At 63.8% G+C, this 18,642-nt stretch overlaps 2 protein-coding genes across 5 annotated transcripts; one reads left to right on the top strand and one right to left on the bottom strand.

Annotated features, from left to right (window-relative positions):
- Positions 1 to 78: 78 nt before the first annotated feature.
- Positions 79 to 12,744, top strand: Man2c1 (mannosidase alpha class 2C member 1). The gene is made up of 26 exons (XM_042668893.1): positions 79 to 233; positions 369 to 494; positions 1,132 to 1,255; positions 4,122 to 4,192; positions 4,785 to 4,962; positions 5,791 to 5,980; positions 6,209 to 6,315; positions 6,439 to 6,549; positions 6,774 to 6,866; positions 6,963 to 7,079; positions 8,004 to 8,099; positions 8,192 to 8,337; positions 8,620 to 8,743; positions 8,912 to 9,033; positions 9,109 to 9,194; positions 9,291 to 9,446; positions 9,557 to 9,657; positions 9,780 to 9,874; positions 10,018 to 10,122; positions 10,201 to 10,357; positions 10,463 to 10,606; positions 10,918 to 11,027; positions 11,933 to 12,012; positions 12,091 to 12,239; positions 12,338 to 12,447; positions 12,515 to 12,744. The coding sequence occupies exons 1-26, from the start codon at positions 133 to 135 to the stop codon at positions 12,639 to 12,641; spliced, it is 3,126 nt and encodes a 1,041-aa protein (XP_042524827.1). The 5' UTR covers positions 79 to 132; the 3' UTR covers positions 12,642 to 12,744.
- Positions 12,745 to 13,578: 834 nt separating this feature from the next.
- Neil1 (nei like DNA glycosylase 1) lies at positions 13,579 to 17,583 on the bottom strand. 4 transcript variants are annotated; one of them, XM_042668842.1, is made up of 9 exons: positions 17,106 to 17,577; positions 15,729 to 15,848; positions 15,574 to 15,637; positions 15,329 to 15,428; positions 14,978 to 15,105; positions 14,503 to 14,530; positions 14,284 to 14,345; positions 13,996 to 14,170; positions 13,579 to 13,851 (listed from the first exon to the last, which is right to left on the bottom strand). In XM_042668842.1, exons 1-9 carry the CDS (start codon positions 17,537 to 17,539, stop codon positions 13,781 to 13,783), a joined length of 1,182 nt encoding a protein of 393 aa, XP_042524776.1. In that variant the 5' UTR covers positions 17,540 to 17,577; the 3' UTR covers positions 13,579 to 13,780. The 4 variants fall into 4 exon arrangements, with proteins under 4 accessions (XP_042524776.1, XP_042524773.1, XP_042524777.1 ...); XM_042668839.1 differs by having other exon boundaries at positions 13,990 to 14,170; positions 17,106 to 17,575; XM_042668843.1 differs by lacking the exon at positions 13,579 to 13,851 and having other exon boundaries at positions 14,029 to 14,170; positions 14,503 to 14,588; positions 17,106 to 17,583.
- Positions 17,584 to 18,642: the final 1,059 nt, after the last annotated feature.

Here is an 18,642-nt window from a genome sequence, read left to right as displayed (position 1 = left end):
GCGCCAGGGCGCGTGCGCGCATGCGCGCCGCCGGCGTCCCCGGAAAAGCTGCCCGGCGAGGGCAGCGGGAACATTTGGTTCCGGGCCGCGAACAGCGCCGGCAGCACCAAGTCCTCCCGGGCACCCTCCGCCATGGCGCCGGCGCCGGCCCTGAAGCACTGGAGGACCACGCTGGAGCGGGTAGAGAAGTTCGTGTCGCCGCGCTACTTCACCGACTGCAACCTCCGCGGCAGGTGCGGGCCTCGCCGGCCGGGCCTCCCCGTCGGAGGCTGCGGGAGGGGCTGGGCGCCGCGGCGGGCGGGGACGCGGCGAGGCGGGAGGCCGGGGGCGGGGTGGCCGCGGCGCGCCCACCGGCTCCTCTGGCCCAGGCTCTTCGGCGACAGCTGCCCGGTGGCGGCGCTCGCGAGCTTCCTGACGTCCGAGAGACTTCCGTACCACGAGGCGATCCAGCAGGAGTTCCGCCCGGCTCAGGTCGGCGACAGCTTCGGACCCACGTGGGTAAACGCCCCGCCTGGGCGGCCCCGCCCCCGGCCTTTCGTCACCATTCAGGGCCACGCCTCTTCCCGCCCCGCCCGGGATAGGGGTGAACGGGAAGCCCCGCCCCCGGCCTCCGTGTCAGCGCCCTGGCCACGCCCCCGACCTGCTCCAGACCGATGAGCGGGAAGCCCCGCCCCCGGCCTCCGTGTCAGCGCCCTGGCCACGCCCCCGACCTGCTCCAGACCGATGAGCGGGAAGCCCCGCCCCCGGCCACCGTGTCAGCACCCTGGCCACGCCCCCGACCTGCTCCAGACCGATGAGCGGGAGGCCCCGCCCCTTGACCATCAGGCCACGCCCGTTCCCCGCCCCGCCCCTGAGATGAACAGTAAAAGCCCCGCTCTTCCGGCCTGTCTGTCACCGTCTAGGGCCACGCCCCTCACCCCGTCCCGCTCGGGATTGGGTTGAACGGGAAGTCCTGCTTTTCCGGCCTTCTCGTCACCGCCCAGGGCCACGCCCCCTCTTCGCCCCGCTCCTGAAGGCGATGGGATGAGCCAGCGCCCTCTGCTGGAAGTTTTGGGGAAAGTTTTCACCTCTCAGAAGAGAAAACCCAGAGGGCGGAATTCCCACCTCCTGGACCCAATGGCTCTCTTCCAGGTGGTGGACCTGCTGGTTCCGCGTGGAGCTGAGCATTCCAGAAGCGTGGGTAGGCCAAGAAGTTCACCTCTGCTGGGAAAGTGATGGAGAAGGCCTGGTCTGGCGCAATGGGGAGCCCGTCCAGGTGAGGGCCTGCCCTGTGGACAGCGCTGGGGTTTGGAGAAGCTGAGCTGAAGGGCTTTTCCTAGACTAGGAAAGTAAGCCGCTGGGACATCTGTCTTGAGTTCCTGGTTGTGAACAAACTGTTTTTTTTTTGGAGGGGGGAGAGCAGAGAGTGGGGCTTGAAATCAAGGCCTGGGTGGTTTGTTTTTTGTTTTTTTTTTGTCAGTTAATCAGACTTGAACTCAAGTCCTAGGCGCTGTCCCTGAGCTCTTTGATCAAGGCTAGTGCTCTCCCATGTTGAGCAGCAGCTCCAACTTCCAGTTTTCTGGTGGTTCATTGAAGATGAATCTCATAGACTTTCCTGCCCAGGCTGGTTTCAAACCACAATCTTCAGATCTCAGCCTCCTGAGTAGCTACAATTACAGGTGGTACTCTGCTTGTCCTTTAGCTTTTGTAATCAAGGCTAGCACTTGAGCCACAGCTCTACTTCTGGCTTTTTTTACTGCTTAATGAAGAGATAAGAGTTTCAGGGACTTTCCTTCTCCAGGCTGGCTTCAAAATGCAGTCCTCTGATTTCAGCCTCCTGAGTAGCTACAGACCTGAGCCACCAGCACTGGAATTTATTTTTTATTTATTTTTTTTTTGTCAGTCATGGGGCTTGCACTCTGGGCCTGGGTGCTGTCCCTCAGCTCTTCAGCTCAAGGCAAGTGATCTACCACTTGAGTCACAGCGCCACTTCCAGCTTTTCCTGCTTTTGTGGTGCTGAGGAATCAAACCCAGGGCCTCATGCATGTAAAGCAAGCACTCTACCACTGAGCCATCTTCCCAGCCCCTCTACTGGTGTTATTAAAGAGTCTCACACACTTTCTTGCCTAGGCTAGCTTGGAACCACAATCCTCAGATCTCAGCCTCCTGAGTAGGATTACAGGCATGAGAAACTGGTGCCCAGCTTTTGGGTATTTTTTTAATGATATATAATACATATTTATGGGGGAGGTTTTCTAATACTTCCAGATTTTATAATGTATAACACTTAAGCTCCCTTCACCTGGAGCTAAAGTAATACTGAAATTAATTGTGACTTAAGTATGAACAGAACAAAAATCTCACTGAAGACTGTTAAACAATAGGGGTGGAGAAATGGAAGAGAAGTAGATTACCTCCACCTAAAGTAATGGCTCTCCATCACCCAACCCTGTTCCCCAGTGTTAAACGCCATATAGGTTTAATTTTGGTAATCCTGTACAGCAGGTTTTCATGTCCACTTACAGATTAGGAAACAGCCAGATGATGGCAGCTCAGCCCTGTCATCCCAGCTGCTCAGGAGGCTGAGATCTGAGGATCGAGGTTCCATGCCAGCCCAGACAGAAAATTCAGTGACACTTTCATCTCTCCAGCAAAAAGCTGGAAATAGAGCTGTGGTTCAAGTGGTAGAGTGACATTTTGAACAGAAAAAGCCAGGGGTCAAGCCCCAGACTGGCACAACAAAAGAAGAAACTGAGGTATATAGAGATTCATTGATGCGCACAGTTTCCGCTCCAAATCGAGGGTTAGACCTTTTCTTCTTGCTCTAAAAGAAAACAGGGGCTGGGAGTATGGCTTAGCAGTAGAGTGCTTGCCTAGCATGCATGAAGCCCTGGGTTCAATTCCTCCACATAAGCAGAAAAAGCCAAAAGTGGAACTGTGGCTTAAATGGTAGAGTGCTAGCTTTGAGCAAATGAAGCTCAGGGACAGAGCCCAGGCCCTGAGTTCAAGCCCCAGGACTGGCTAAATAAATAAATAAGTGAAGGCAGATCCCTCCCACTCCTCCTTCCCCCCCACTGGCTAGCAGATAGCTCCTGGTACTAAAGAGAAAACAGAAAATGAAGCACACCTGTCTCTGGCTTTATGGGCATTTTTCTCCCCTTGGTATGGAAGATTGAATTTAGTGCCTTGAACATACAAGTTAAATGCAGTCCTACTGAGCCAGTGTTCCCAGATTCCATCTCCCACCCGTCACCCCCACTCCCCCCACCCCTCAGTCATGGGACTTGAACTCTGCCTGGGTGCTCAAGGCGAGCGCTCTACCACTTTGAGCCACAGCGCCACTTCTGGTTTTCTGATGGTTCATTGGAGAAAAAAGTCTCACAGACTTTCCTGCCCAGGCTGGCTTTGAACCATGGTCCTCAGATCTCAGCCTCCTGAGAAGCTAGGATGACAGGCGTGAGCCCCCAGGACCTGGCTCCCTTCCCCCTTTTTTAAAAAGGGAATAAAAAGCCCCACTCAGTTGTCCAAGCTGGCTTCCAGCTTGCTGACCTCCTGCTCCAATTTCCTGAGTAGCTGGGATTGCAGATGTGTGCTACTGTGCCTGGCTCATCTCATGGTATTGCCCTTCAGATATTTCTGTTGAGTAGCTTTTTTTTGTCTTGGTTTTATTTTTGGGTTGGGTCGTGGGGCCTGAACTCTGGGCCTGGGCGCTGTCCCTCAGCTCTTCAGCTCAAGGCTAGCGCTCTACCACTTGAGCCACAGCGCCACTTCCGGCTTTTTTCTTTTTGCTTATGTGGTGCTGAGGAATCGAACCCAGGGCCTCAGGCTTGCAAGGAAAGCGCTCTACCACTGAGCCACCTTCCCAGCCCTTTGCCCTTCAGATATTTCTTTGGGGGCACCAAAGCCACTTCCAGGCCTTCTGATCCCGTCTAGGTCATTTCTCGTAAGACCGTGGGCTTTTCCGCAGCAAACAGGTGGTCATGGGCTAGCTCCCACGGGAGGTGGGCAGTAAGTGACAGAGGCCTGATCTGGGCTAGCATGGGGGGGGCACCCAGGCTGGGCGCTGCGCAGAGGGCCCTGTCCTCCCTCCCCTTGAGCCTCCCAAAGGCTCAGGTGCCGTCTCTGTCCTCCCCTTCTACTAGGGTTTGACCAAAGAGGGTGAGAAGACCAGTTACGTCCTCACTGAGAAGCTGGGCGATGGAGACCCCCGGAAGTGAGTCCCTGCACGAGTCCTGAGTGGGCTCAGAAGCACTTCCCCATCCATCCCCACAGGCAATTGGAATACCAGCCCTGAGAGGCGTGTGTGTGTGTGTGTGTGTGTATATGTGTGTGTGTGTGTGTGTGCGCGCGTGCGCGCGCATGCTGCTTTTCTGGTGGTTTATTGGAGAGAAGAGTCTCATGGCCTTTCCTGCCCAGGCTGCCTTTGAACTGTGATCCTCAGATCTCAGCCTCCTGAGTAGCTGGGATGACAGGCGGGAGCTGCCAGCCTCCAGCATTCTCCAGGTCTTTTTGCTGGCTACCAGGCAGTCTGTCCCCAGTCCCCCTTAATCCTCAGAGCTCAGCCTCCTGGGCAGCTAGGAAACAGCCTGAGCCAGCAGCACCATTTGGCTCACGGACCATGTGGAGCTCAAGCCTCTGGAAGAGGACACAGGTTGGGTCTGGTGTATTTTCCATGACACGCGCACATGCGCCATGCACACACATCCCGTGGGTGTCTCAGGCCAGGCGAAGGGGAACAGGTCAGGCAGATGCCTCCTGTACGCCCCTCCCCAAGCCCCAGACCCTTCTTCTGCCTGCCTGTGCAGCCTCACCCTCTACGTGGAAGTGGCCTGCAACGCGCTCCTGGGGGCCGGGAAGGACAGCATGATCGCGCCCCCGGACCCCGACAGGATGTTCAAGCTGAGCCGGGCTGAGCTGGCCGTGTTCCGCCGGGATGTGCACAGGCTCCTGGTGGACCTGGAGCTGCTGCTGGGCATCGCCAAGGTACCAGAGCCCCACCGGGGTGCAGACAAGGGGCCCGTCCTGCTCCTCGCTGATCCTCTACAGCCCCACCCCAAACACATCAGCTTTGTTTTGTACTAGCACTGGAGCTTGAACTCAGGGCCTGAGCACTGTCCCTTTGCTTTTTCCCTCAAGGCTAGCACTCTCCCACTTGAGCCAGAGCTCCACGTTGAACTTTTTGGTGGTTCACTGGAAATAAGAGTCTCACAGATCCAGGGGCCGGTGGCTCACACCTGTCATCCCAGCTCCTCAAGAGGCTGAGATCTGAGGATCACAGTTCAAGGCCAGCCCAGGCAACAAAGGCCATGAGACTCTTATCTCCAATAAGCCACCAGAAGTGGCACTGGGACTCAAGTAGTAGAGTGCTAGCCTTGAGCAAAAGAGCTGAGGGTCAGTGCCTAGGCCCAGAGTTCAAGCCCCAGGACGGACAAAAGAAAAAAAAAAGTCACAGACTTTCCTGCCTGGGCTGGTTTCAAACTGTGATCCTGGATCTCAGCCTCCCGAGTTGCCGGGATTACAGGTGTGATTCCAGACACCCTTGCCCATTGCGTTGTTGGATCAGGTGACAAGGATTCTAGAAACCCAGAGCTCCCGATGTGAAGGGAGCTTCTGATGCTGCAGTGGTGCTTGCAGGGGGTGAAGCGGGGGGGCTCTGTTGCAGGGGTGAAGGGTCAGGCTGTTGCAGGGGTGAAGGGTCAGGCCTGTTGCAGGGGTGAAGGGTCAGGCCTGTTGCAGGGGTGAAGGGTCAGGCCTGTTGCAGGGGTGAAGGGTCAGGCCTGTTGCAGGGGTGAAGGGTCAGGCCTGTTGCAGGGCCTCGGGCAGGAGAGCCAGCGCAGCTTCCAGGCCTTGTACACGGCCAACCACATGGTGAACGTGTGTGACCCCACCCGGCCCGAGACCTTCCCAGCGGCCCAGGCCCTGGCCTCCAAGTTCTTCAGCCAACGAGGAGGTGAAAGCCAGCACACGATCCACGCCACGGGGCACTGCCACATCGACACAGGTAGGGTGCAGCCGGTCGCAGGGCTGGGGAGGCTGGGGGCCAGCCCTGGAGACACAGGTCCTCAGGCCTTCATGTTCTCTCTCTGTAAAATGGGGCTGGGAGTGTGCGCTGCTGCCGGGCCTGGGGTTTCCATCTGGAGGCCTGGGCTGGGCCAGGCTGCTTGCTGGACATCAGCACGGAGCAGGGCCCCGGCCGCCCCGCCCCAGCCCTGACCCTGCGCCCTTCCAGCCTGGCTTTGGCCCTTCAAGGAGACAGTGCGGAAATGTGCCCGAAGCTGGGTGACGGCTGTGCAGCTCATGGAGGAGAATGCCGACTTCATCTTCGCCTGCTCCCAGGTCAGAAGGTGGCCATGTCGGGGCATGATGGCCCCAGAAGCTGGGCATTGGGGTGGGGTCCTTGTCGGTCCCGGAGGGCCATCTTCCCCCACACACACCCCCGTGTGATCCCCCCCTCCCCAGGCCCAGCAGCTGGAATGGGTGAAGAGCCACTACCCTGGTCTGTACGCCCGGCTCCAGGAGTTTGCCTGCCGCGGGCAGTTTGTGCCCGTGGGGGGCACCTGGGTAGAGATGGTGAGTAGTCCCTACCCTGCTCCACGTGGCCATCCGCAGGCCAGCCCGACTTCCTCCACAGCGGGGCTCCAAGGGGAAGCGGCTGGGCACCGAGCGAGGCTCTCCACATGGCAGGAGCTGGGGGGGGGCACCCCGAGGGACCCCCCTCCCCCGCCACCCTGCCTGTGGCTTCTCCAGGCGTGGGCTCGTAGCCCTGAGCACGGCTGCCCTCGCCCCTCCACCAGGACGGGAACCTGCCGAGCGGCGAGGCCATGGTCAGACAGTTCCTGCAGGGCCAGGCCTTCTTCCTGCAGGAGTTTGGGAAGACGTGCTCTGAGGTAGTGGGGTGCCCTCCCCCCGGAGCCCGGGGCGGGGTGGGGCGCACTTGCCACCAGCTCCAGACCACTCTCCCCCCTCCCCTACTTTCCTGGAAGTTCTGGCTGCCGGACACGTTTGGCTACTCAGCCCAGCTACCCCAGATCATGCGCGGCTGCGGCATCACGCGATTTCTCACGCAGAAACTCAGCTGGAACTTGGTGAACTCCTTCCCGGTGAGCCCAAGCCCGCAACCGCACGAGGGAGCAGGCTGGGTCCCCCCACCGTCCCACCCCCTCCCCAAGGTTTGGTTTGGTTTGGTTTTTGTCGGTCATGGGGCTTGAACTCTGGGCCTGGGCGCTGTCCCTCAGCTCTTCAGCTCAAGGCAAGCGCTCTACTTCCTGAGCCACAGCGCCACTTCCAGTTTTCTGAGTGGTTTATTGAAGATAAGAGTCTTAGGAACTTTCCTGCCCAGGCTGGCTTTGAACCATGATCCTCAGATCTCAGCCTCCTGAGTAGCTAGGATGACAGGCGTGAGCCACTGGCACCCGGCTTTCCTCCCCAAGGTTATTGAGGGCCCCTAGAAAGACCACCCCAAAATTTCAGCATCTCAGGAGGCTGACAGCTGAGGATCGTGGTTTGAAGCCAGCTGCGGCATGAGACTCTGATCTCCAGTGTACCAGCAAAAAGCTGGATGTGGAGCTGTGGTTCAAGTGGCAGAGTGCCAGCCTTGAGTGAAAAGCTCAGGGACAGCACCCAGGGCCTGACTCCAAGCCCCAGTAGTGGGCGGGGGGGGGGGGGGGGAAGCGGGGCGCTGGTGGCTCAAGCCTATAATCCTAGCTACTCAGGAGGTTGAGATCTGAGGATCATGGTTCAAACCAGGAAAGTGTGAGACTCTGATCTCCAATAAACCACCAGAAAACTGGCGCTGTGGCTCAAGTGGTAGAGCACTTGCTTGAGCTGAAGAGCTGAGGGACAGCGCCCAGGCTGAGTTCAAGCCCCAGGACCCACCAAAAAAGAGCAAAAACACAAAAACAAACTCCCACCTAGAAAAGTATAGGCCTCCGCCAGGATGAAAAAAGGGCAAGACCCCACGTGGAAGGTGCCCGCAGCCTCAGCCCTGACCAGCCTCTTCCCTGCCTCTGTCTCCCGGCTGGCAGCACCACACCTTTTTCTGGGAGGGGCTGGATGGTTCTCGAGTGCTGGTCCACTTTCCCCCTGGGGACTCGTACGGCATGCAGGGCAGTGTGGACGAGGTGAGCGGGCCTCTGCTGGCGGGGTGGAGGGCAGGCCAGAGAGGGCTGGACGTCCCAAGCTGACCCGGGCTGGTCTGTCCCTGCCTGTCCAGATCCTGAAGACGGTGACCAATAACCGGGACAAGGGGCGGGCCAACCACAGCGCCTTCCTCTTCGGTTTCGGGGACGGGGGCGGCGGCCCCACGCAGACCATGCTGGACCGCCTGAGGCGGCTGCGCAACACCGATGGGATGCCCAGGTCAGCCTGGGCCTCCTACGGGCCGGCCCCAGCCCGGAGCCCCGCAGCCGGGCCTGCACCGCGCTCCACCCTTCCACCCACCCCCGCCTTGGCCAGGGCAAGAGCGTAGCCACCAGAGTGCACCTCTCCTGGGGGCCTTGCCAGCCCTGTGTCCGTGGAACTCTCTAGATTAACTCCAATACTGGGGCTGGCTCTCAGGGGGAAGGGCAAACTACAGGCCCAGGTGGGGAGGCCCAGGCAGGGAGGCCCGTGCTAAGAGGCCCAGGCTGTGGTCTCCTTCAGGGTGCAGCTGTCTTCCCCGGACCAGCTTTTCTCAGCACTGGAGAAAGACGCCGGCCAGCTGTGCACGTGGGTCGGGGAGCTCTTCCTGGAGTTACACAATGGCACCTACACCACCCATGCCCAGGTCAGAGCCAGGCTGCCAGGCCCAGCCTGCAGGCAACGGCGGAGTCCCAGCTGGGGAGAGAGAAGTCCCCACCCCCTCTCCCTGCGGGGCCCGAAAGAGCCAGGGAGGGGGTTCGACACCCCTGGCTCCATGCACACTGCACACAGGTGTACCCCGCTCTGTGCACAGCTCAAGAAGGGGAACCGGGAGTGTGAGCAGATCCTGCACGACGTGGAGCTGCTCAGCGCCCTGGCCCTGGCCCGCAGCACGCAGTTCCTCTACCCTGCAGCCCAGCTGCAGAAGATGTGGAGGTCAGCCAAGCCCCCCAACAGTGCCCCCCCACTGCCCCACCCATCCCTACCCCAACACCCCTCCCCCTCCCCCAGGATTCTGCTCCTCAACCAGTTCCACGACGTGCTGACCGGAAGCTGTATCCAGCTGGTTGCCGAAGAGGCCCTGAGCTTCTATGAAGGTGACGCTGCCCGCAGGGCTGGGCCCCGAGCGCCCCTCAGGGACCACTCCCCTCCCCCACCGCACCCCACCCTGTGACCCTTCAGTCTCTCCTTAGACATCCGTTCCCGTGGCACTGCGCTGCTGGGCGCGGCGGCTGCGGCCCTGAGCGCCGGGGAGCCCGGCCCCGAGGGGCTCCTCGTGGTCAACACGCTGCCCTGGCCGCGCACCGAGGTGCTCTTGCTGCCCAGGCCTGGGGGGACCCACAGCCTAGGTATGAGTCCTGGGGGAATCTCTGATTTGGGGTACCCCAGCCTTCACCCCCCTGAGCAAGGTCTCTGGAAGGTCAGGCTCCGCTGATGCCCACCCGGGCCTCATCCTCAGCTCTGGTGACGGTGCCCGGCGTGGGCTACGCCCCGGCCCCCAGCCCGAACCCCAGCCAGGCCCCATCACAGCCCCAGCAGCCTGTGGGCGTGGTGCAGGAGGTGAGTCGGGGCAGCCTGGGGCAGGCCCTGAACCCCCAGACTGCAGCCAGAGGGTGCTGGGGGAGGGGGCTGTCGGTGTGGGAAGACCCTCCAGACTCAGCCTCACGCCGCTCCCACCCAAGAGCGACGGCTCGGTGACTCTGGACAACGGCATCATCCGGGTAAAGCTGGATCCGCTGGGCAGAGTCACGTCCCTGGTCCTGGTGGCCTCCGGCAGGTACCAAGCCCCCCCCATGCTGCACCCCACCTGCCAGCACCCCGGGGCAAGGACCTGGGGGGGGGGCACGGGCGTGGGGCTAGGCTGGCCTATGGGTCCCCCTGTCCCTTGGGGGGAGAGAGACAAGATGGCCCTGTCCCCAGGGAGGCCATCGCCCAGGGTGCCCTGGGGAACCAGTTCGTGCTGTTTGACGATGTCCCCTTGTTCTGGGACGCCTGGGATGTCATGGACTACCACCTGGAGACCCGGTAAGCGCCCGGCCGGATGCTGGGGGGGGGGGGGGTGCGGCCTGCCCCAGCTCAGTGTCCCCCACCTCCGTTCCACAGGAAGCCCGTGCTGGGCCAGGCAGGGGCCCTCGAGGTGGGCGCCCAGGGGGGTCTCCGGGGCAGCGCCTGGTTCCAGCTGCAGATCAGCCCCGACAGTCAGCTCCGACAGGAGGTTGTGCTGGACGTGGGCTGCCCCTACGTCCGCTTCCACACCGAGGTAGCCGGGGCAGGGGGTGGTGGGGTGGCCGTCCTGTCCCGCGGGAGGCCGGCCCCAGCCTATGGGGTGGGGGTCCTCCCCTCCTGTCCCACCCCCTGCCCCCAGGTGCACTGGCACGAGGCCCACAAGTTCCTGAAGGTGGAGTTCCCCGCCCGCGTGCGCAGCCCCCAGGCCACCTACGAGATCCAGTTCGGACACCTGCAGCGGCCCACCCACTACAACACCTCCTGGGACTGGGCCCGATTTGAGGTCTGACCTGGGAAATGGGGGTGAAAGGGGCGGGGGAAGGCTCTGACGCCTGACCAGGCCAGAAAAGGAGGAGACCCAACCTGTGCTCTTTGCCAACACATCAGGCAGGGTGCTGACCTTAGCCTCCTGTGTAGCTTTGACGCCCGGGTCCTGTTTCACAGATGGGGAAACTGAGGCTGAGCCGGGTGCTGGCACGGCCCAGGGCTTCCTAGCCCATGACAGCTCCCTTCGGTCAGGGGGGTTCCAGAGGGCTCTGGAGACGAGGGGACAGAGCGGAGAAAGTGGGGCTACCAGGTCTTCTTGGCTGGCAGGTGTGGGCGCACCGCTGGGTGGATCTGTCGGAGCACGGCTTCGGCCTGGCGCTGCTCAACGACTGCAAGTACGGCGCGGCCGTGCGGGGCGACGTGCTCAGCCTCTCGCTGTAAGCGGGGCGCAGGGGGGGGGGGAGGGGGAGGCGGGGGGCAGGGGCGGAGTCTCCGGCTGGGGGGCGTGCTCAGCCTCTCGCTGTAAGCGGGGGAGGGGGAGGCGGGGGGCAGGGGCGGAGTCTCCGGCTGGGGGGCGTGCTCAGCCTCTCGCTGTAAGCGGGGCGCGGGGGGGGGGGGGGAGGGGGAGGCGGGGGGCAGGGGGCGGAGTCTCCGGCTGGGGGGCGTGCTCAGCCTCTCGCTGTAAGCGGGGGGGGGGGGGGGAGGGGGAGGCGGGAGGCAGGGGGCGGAGTCTCCTGCTGGGGGCGTGGTCAGCCTCTCGCTGTAAGGGGCAGGGGGCTGGGAGGGGGCGTGGTCTCTGTCTGGGGGTGGGGTCAGCCTCTCCCTGTAAGGGGAGGGGCGGGGTCTCTGGCTGGGGGCGTGGTCAGCTCTCCCTGTAAGAGGGGCAGGGGGGCTGGGAGGGGGCGGGGTCTCTGGCTGGGGACGTGGTCAGCCTCTCCCTGTAAGAAGGGCAGGGGGCTGGGAGGAGGCGGGGTTTCTGGGTGGGGGCGTGGTCAGCCTCTCCCGGTAAGAGGGGCAGGGGGCTGGGAGGAGGCGGGGTCTCTGGATGGGGGGCGGGGTCAGCCTCTGGCTGTAAGGGGCTGGGGGCGGGGTCTCTGGCTGGGGACGTGGTCAGCCTCTCCCTGTAAGAAGGGCAGGGGGCTGGGAGGGGGCGGGGTCTCTGGCTGGGGGCGGGGTCAGCCTCTCCCTGTAAGAGGCAGGGGGCTGGGAGGGGGCGGAGTCTCTGGCTGGGGGCGGGGTCAGCCTCGCTGTTGAGGGGGGAGGGGAGGAGAGATGGCGGCCGCCGGGTGGGGGACTGGGGCCCGGCCCCTGCAGCCTTCCCTCTTCCCCCCTCCCACACCAGCCTGCGGGCACCGAAGGCCCCCGACGCCACGGCGGACATGGGGCACCACGAGTTCACCTACGCCCTGATGCCGCACCAGGGTGAGTGGGGCTCCCGGGGGCGGAGCGGGGCTTCCCCGCGGAGAACACCGGTCTCCGTCCTCCATCCCTCCGCCCCAGGCTCCTTCCAGGACGCCGGCGTCATCCAAGCTGCCTACAGCCTCAACTTCCCGCTGCTGGCCCTGCGGGTGCCCGGCCCCGCGCCCGCCACGGCCTGGAGCGCCTTCTCGGTGTCCTCGCCCGCCGTGGTGCTGGAGACGGTCAAGCAGGTCCGGGGGGCGGGGCCTGGGCGGGGCATTCCGGCGCGGGGCGTGGTCTTCCGCTGGCCACGCCCACTCCCGCCGACGGCTCCTCCCTGGCTCCGCAGGCCGAGCGGAACCCCCAGGGCCGCACGCTGGTCCTGAGGCTGTACGAGGCCTACGGCAGCCGCGTGGACTGCTGGCTGCACATCTTGCTGCCCGTTCAGGAGGCCTTCCTGTGAGTGGGGACCCGGGGGGGGGGGCGGCCCGCCCCTGCAGACCCTCACCCCCCTTCCTCCCCGCAGCTGTGACCTCCTGGAGCAGCGGGACCCCGCCGGCTACCTGCCCCTGCGGGACTCCCGCGTGAAGCTCAGCTTCTCCCCCTTCCAAGTGAGGTCCCTGCTGCTGGTGCTGCAGCCTCCCCGGAACTGAGGCCCTGGGGCCTCCTGTCTCCACTTCCCCGACCTGAGCCAGGATCGGCCGCCTCTTGCATAATAAACCCCCGGGTCAGTAGCCCCGGCCCGGGACCCCGCCACCCTTGGATATGTATTTATTGCCAGTCCCGGGGCTTGAACTCAGGGCCTGGGCACTGTCCCTAAGCCAATTTTGCTCAAGGCTAGCACTCGACCACTTGAGCCACGGCGCCACTTCTTGCTTTTTCTGTGTATGTGGTACTGAGGAATCGAACCCAGGGCTTCATGCATGCCAGGCAGGCACTCTACCACTGAGCCACAGTCCCAGCTCCCGTTTGGATTTTGTTGTTGTTGTTGGTCATGGCGCTTGAACTCTGGGCCTGGGCGCTGCCCCTCAGCTCAAGGCTAGCGCTCTAGCGCTTGAGCCACAGCGTCACTTCCGGTTATCTGGTAGATTTATTGGAGATGAGTCTCATGGACTCTCCTGCCCCGGCTGGCTTTGAACGGCAATCCTCAGATCTCAGCCTCCTGAGTTGCTAGGATTACAGGCATGAGCCACCGGCGCCCAGCCCATTTGGATATTTATTACACACCCATTCCCTGGACACAGAAGCATGCCAGTACCAACAGATGGCCGCAGGCCGTTGGCAGGCACTCAGATGTCTGTCTTGTCATGGACAGGAGATCTCAGGCCTCCTGGGCCCGCAGGCTTCTCGGCTCTACCCCGCTAAAGCTGGGCTCAGGGATCATGGAAAAGGGAGAGGCAGAGGGTTTCCAGGACCCTGAACTAAGAGACCACAAGCTGGACAGTTGAAGGCTGGAGGATGGGTTCTGGGTGCTTGGGGAAGGGGCAGCCACAGAACCCATGGAATCCCACCCTCAGGCAGGTCCCCTAAGAGCCACAGCCTTGAAGTCTGCAGGGGAGGGGAGGCCCCTCTCTCCAAGGCCCAAAAGCATCGAGTCCAAATGTATTCGTTTATTTAAAATAGCATTCATAAGAGCTTTAAAACCTGGAAAGCGGGTACCAGTTAAAACTGCAGTGATTCAGGGAACAGCCCTTCGCATACTCTCCTAGGAATCCACACACACACACACACACACACACACACAGCAACATCCAGAGATTGGGAGGTGGGTTCAAGCAAGGAGGGCTGCCTGCTAAGAGGCTGGGGTCCCCCCAGACTCCCTAGATGGGGTACTGGCTTTGGTCTTCTGCGGTCTACGGCGGCCTGGGAGGAGACAGCAGAGACAGCTGGCTGGGGGAGGGGGTTCCACAGGGCCTTGCTCCCCCCCCCCACAGGTCTCCCCCAGCCCAGGGAGGAGACGGGGAAGCCCACTTGCGCTTGCGTAGACAAGGGGAAGCCAACCTGCACCTGTGCAGCGGCGCCCTTTCCTCTTCCCTTTCTCAGGGTCCGGGGGGGCCTCTGGGGCCTGCGGGGGGGTGGTCCCAGGCCCAGGGGGGCCTCTGGGGCTTGTGGGAGGCGGGTCCCCTTCAGCTGTCTTCCCGGGGGGTTTTCGGGTTCTTCTCCTCCTGGACAGTGGGGGGACCTGGGTGGAGGAGATGGCGCCGGGTGGGCCGTCCACTGGGAGCTGACCAGGTCCAGCTGCAGAACTGGCCCCAGCACCCCTCAGAAGAGCACTGGCCAGGAACAGGCCCCTACCTCTGCTCCACCCGCAGGCACCTGCTGGCTCTTCTGGGCCTTCTTTTTGCGGGACTTGCCACCTGCAGGACACCGCGCTGGGGTTAAGGCTCCTAGGGCCCGGCTCCCCCTCTGGGGGTGACCCCAGGATGGAGTGGGGCTGGGTGGGGGGAACGCTGAGCCCTGGAAGGCGTGGAGTCCTTTCCACTCTCTTGGCCTCTTAAGTTAGTGGCTGCTTACCCTTCGGTGCCATGGGGCCAGGGTCCCCCTGAAATGGAATGAGGACGAGGCTGGCGTGGAACTGGGCTGCGGCAGGGGCGGCTCCCCTGGGGAATGGGGGTGGGGTGGGTGATAGGACTAGTGCCTGGTCCAGTGCCTGTGGCTCACGCCTGTAATCCCAGCTACTCAGGAGGCCGAGATCTGAAGATCAGGTTTGAAGCGAACAGGGACAGTAAAGTGTGTGAGGCTTTTATTCCCCAATGAACCACAAAAAGCCGGAAGTGGGGCTGGAGCCACAGCTCCACCCCCCACATGGGTGGGGGGTGTCCACCAGGCTGTGCTGCCCGCCACTGAGACCACGGGGCTCCAAGGAAGGAAGGGGACTGTAGGGAGATGTGACCCTGGCCGGCCTCGGCAGGGCCTCAGCCTCCCAGCCTCTGACCCCAGGCCTCTACTTCCCTGGCCTCCCTGCCTGTGTGAACAGTAAGCACCAAACCTGGAACCAGATGGTGCGGCCATGCCCGTCCCGCAGGGAGCTCATGCCCGGCACGCCATAGCACCGCAGCCAGGCCCGGAACACCGCGAAGTCTTCCTCCCCTTGCTCCAACCCGTAGCCTTTACCCCCTGGGGGGAGAAGGAAGGAGGGCGATCAGACACTGCCAACCAAGGAGGACAGAGCCTGGTGGGGCCCAGACCTCGGCTGCACCTGCTCCTCCCTCTGCATGAGCGGGCACCGGGCACCACCGCCAAGGGGAGACCTCTGCTCAGCTCCCACTCGGTGGAGGGCCAGGCCGGGCACCCCTGGTTACACGGTATGCCAAGGCAGAGGCTGCCAGCTGGACCTCACCCAGCCGGACCACCTCCTTGGGCAGCAAATGGCACAGCTCCAGCAGGTCCGGGTTTTGTAGCCGGGCCCTGATCTTCTGGCTCAGGGTCAGCTCGGGGCTCTGAGGGAAGGCGGGCAGGCCGGGCTGTCAGCACAGGGGGCAGGGGCGCTGCACGAGACTGCACGCCTCCCCTGCTGGAAGCAACCCCACTTTCAAGATGGCTCACAGCCACCTCACACGGGACCCATGCTCATGCGGGGCTCACCGGCCGCTGCTGCTTCAGGGCCTCCAGAACTGTGCGAGCCCTCTCAAATGGGGGGATCTTCAGCCTGGGGGAGCATTGGGGGCCGTGGTGAGGGGGTGGGGGCGGGCCCCGGGCCTAGGCTACCCAGCCCTCCTGCCCGGGACCTGTCTGCCCACCGGTGCAGGATCTCCGCCCGCAGGTAGTTGCCGATGCCGTTGAAGAATCTCTGGTCCAGGAGGGCCTCACAGATGGGCCGGTCAAAGACCTTGTCTGACAAGTTCCAGAGCACATTCTCCCTGGGAAACACAGCCTTATGTGGGAGATTCACACACACACCCTCGCCCCAAACTCTGAGAAAGGAAAGAGAGGCTAGTGGGGGACGGGATACACCCTGTCCTTGGCTGCAAAAGGAACCAGTATCCCAGCCCCCTTTCTAGTCTCTGCTGTCTGGGTAAGGTAGAGCCTCTGTTTTCTTATCTGTTAAATGGGAGCAACACAGGGGTTAAATGTATTGGGAAAGAGAACTGGTGAGTAAACGAGCAGCTTTGTGCTCACCATCCAAGAGCCTCAAACTTTCCTGGTGAACTCAGGCTGCCAGGGGTGTGTGAATGGAGGGCCCGGGTTGTGGGAGGTCACTAATGGATTTCAGAGAGCATGTCCCAGGCATGCCAGGGCAAGGCCTGGCTAGTGAGCACTGCTCCAAGGAATGGGGGAAGGGGGCGCTACAGACCCCTAAAGAAACACATCTGGGCAGGGGGGCCAGTGGCTCCCATCTGTCATCTTAGCAACTCAAGACGCTGAGATCTGAGGATTACAGTTCCAAGCAGAAAAGCCTGTGAGACAATTATCTCCAATAAACTCAGAAAAAGCCAGAAGTGGTGCTGTGGCTCAAGTGGTAGAGCACTAGCCTTGAGCAAAAGAAGCTCAGGGACAGTAGGCCCTGAGTTCAAGCCCCAGGACCAGCAAAAAAAAAAAAAAAACCGAAAACACATCTAGGCTGGGTGCTGGTGGCTCACACCTGTCATCCTCGCTGCTCAGGAGGCTGAGATCTGAGGATGAAAGTTCAAAGATAACCCTGGCAGGAAAAGCCATGAGACTCTTTTTTTTTTTTTGGATCTGGTGCTGGGGCCTGAACTCTGGGCCTGGGCGCTGTCCCTCAGCTCTTCAGCTCAAGGCTAGCGTTCTACCACTTGAGCCACAGCACCACTTCCGGCTTTTTTTTCTTTTTGCTTATGTGGTGCTGAGGAATCGAACCCAGGGCCTCAAGCATGCAAGGCAAGCGCTCTACCACTGAGCCACCTTCCCAGCCCCATACCATGAGACTCATCTCCAATGAACTACCAAAAAGCTCTAAGTGGCGCTGTGGCTTAAGCAGTAGAGCGCTCGCCTTGAGCTGAAGAGCTGAGGGACAGCGCCCAGGCCCAGAGTTCAGGCCCCACTACTGACAAAAAGAAAAAAAAAGCTCAGGGACAGAGTGGGGTTCTGGGGTGCAGCCCCCCACATCAGTGTGGGGACAGATCGGGGAGTGAGGCCCAGTGGGGGCACCCCCATACCTGAACTGCTGGTACTCCAGGAGGACACAGGGCCCGCGGCCCGGATGCCAGTGCCCTCCGGGGTCCCAGCGGCCGAAGCGGCGGACGTCCACGAAGCACAGGGCCTGCGGGGGTGCGGGCGGGGCGGTGTAGAAGCGCAGGTGGGCGTGGCGCGGCAGCTGGCCGGCCGGGGCCAGCCGGAAGGAGCCCGACATGCCGAAGCGGAAGACGATGGCCAGGGGCTGGCGCGGCGGGCGCGCCCCGGGCAGGGGGCTCAGGGTCAGGCGCAGCTCCTTGCCGCGGGTGGACGCGGCGATGCGGTAGGCGCTGCTCTCGAAGGGCACCTCGGGGTTGCGGCTGACCTCGGACTTCTCCACGCGGCCCGCGAACACCAGCTCCGCGCAGGCGCGGTTCACGTAGAGCGCGGCCAGGCGCAGCTCGGGGCCCTCGGGCATGCTGCGCGGGGTGCGCGGGGGCCGCGGCGGGGCTGCGCGGGGCCGCGGCGGGGCTGCGGGGGGCTGCGCGGGGTGCGCGGGCTGCGCGGGGTGCGCGGGGGCCGCGGCGGGGTGCGCGGGGTGCGCGGGGCCGCGGCGGGGTGCGCGGGGCGCGCGGGGTGCGCGGGGCCGCAGCGGGGTGCGCGGGGCTGCGCGGGGTGCGCGGGGGCCGCAGCGGGGTGCGCGGGGCTGCGCGGGGTGCGCGGGTCCGCGGCAGGGTGCGCGGGGTGCGCGGGGCCGCGGCGGGGTGCGCGGGGCTGCGCGGGGCCGCGGCGGGGTGCGCGGGGCCGCGGCGGGGTGCGCGGGGGCCGCGGCGGGGTGCGCGGGGCCGCGGCGGGGCGCGCGGGGGTGCGCGGGGTGCGCGGGGGCCGCGGCGGGGTGCGCGGGGCCGCGGCGGGGTGCGCGGGGCCGCAGCGGGGTGCGCGGGGCTGCGCGGGGGCCGCGGCGGGGTGCGCGGGGCCGCAGCGGGGTGCGCGGGGCTGCGCGGGGCCGCGGCGGGGTGCGCGCGGGGTGCGCGGGGCCGCGGCGGGGTGCGCGGGGCCGCGGCGGGGTGCGCGGGGCCGCGGCGGGGTGCGCGGGGTGCGCGGGGCGCGCGGGGGTGCGCGGGGCCGCAGCGGGGTGCGCGGGGCTGCGCGGGGTGCGCGGGGCCGCGGCGGGGTGCGCGCGGGGTGCGCGGGGCCGCGGCGGGGTGCGCGGGGCCGCGGCGGGGTGCGCGGGGTGCGCGGGCCGCGCGGGCCGCGGCCGGCCGGCTCGGCCTCCTCGCTGGCGTCTGAGCCGAGGGCCAGGCGGGGCGCTCGCGTTCCCGCCCCTGCGTGGCCGGGATGGCAGGTGTGCCCGCTATGCCCGGCGCTCTATGGGTTGAGAAGAGAATCCTGAGAACTGTTCCAAGCCGGCCTGGAACCGGGTTCCATCTCTGTCTCCTGAGCAGCCAGGCTCGCGGGGATGAGCCGCGCTCCCCACCGTCCCCCCGGGACCCCCGGGGGCGCAGACCGGCCCGAGCTCCCGGGGAGGTGCGGCCCGGGCGGGAGGGGCAGGGGGCACGGGGGGGGGGGGTCGGGGGCCGG

The sequence above is a fragment of the Dipodomys spectabilis genome, unplaced genomic scaffold (assembly GCF_019054845.1).
Source record: "Dipodomys spectabilis isolate Male_0828 unplaced genomic scaffold, ASM1905484v1 ptg000478l, whole genome shotgun sequence".
In the NCBI taxonomy this organism is placed as follows: domain Eukaryota; kingdom Metazoa; phylum Chordata; class Mammalia; order Rodentia; family Heteromyidae; genus Dipodomys; species Dipodomys spectabilis.
The sequence above is the reverse complement of the archived record's forward strand: the minus strand, read 5'-3'. Positions and strand labels throughout refer to the sequence as shown.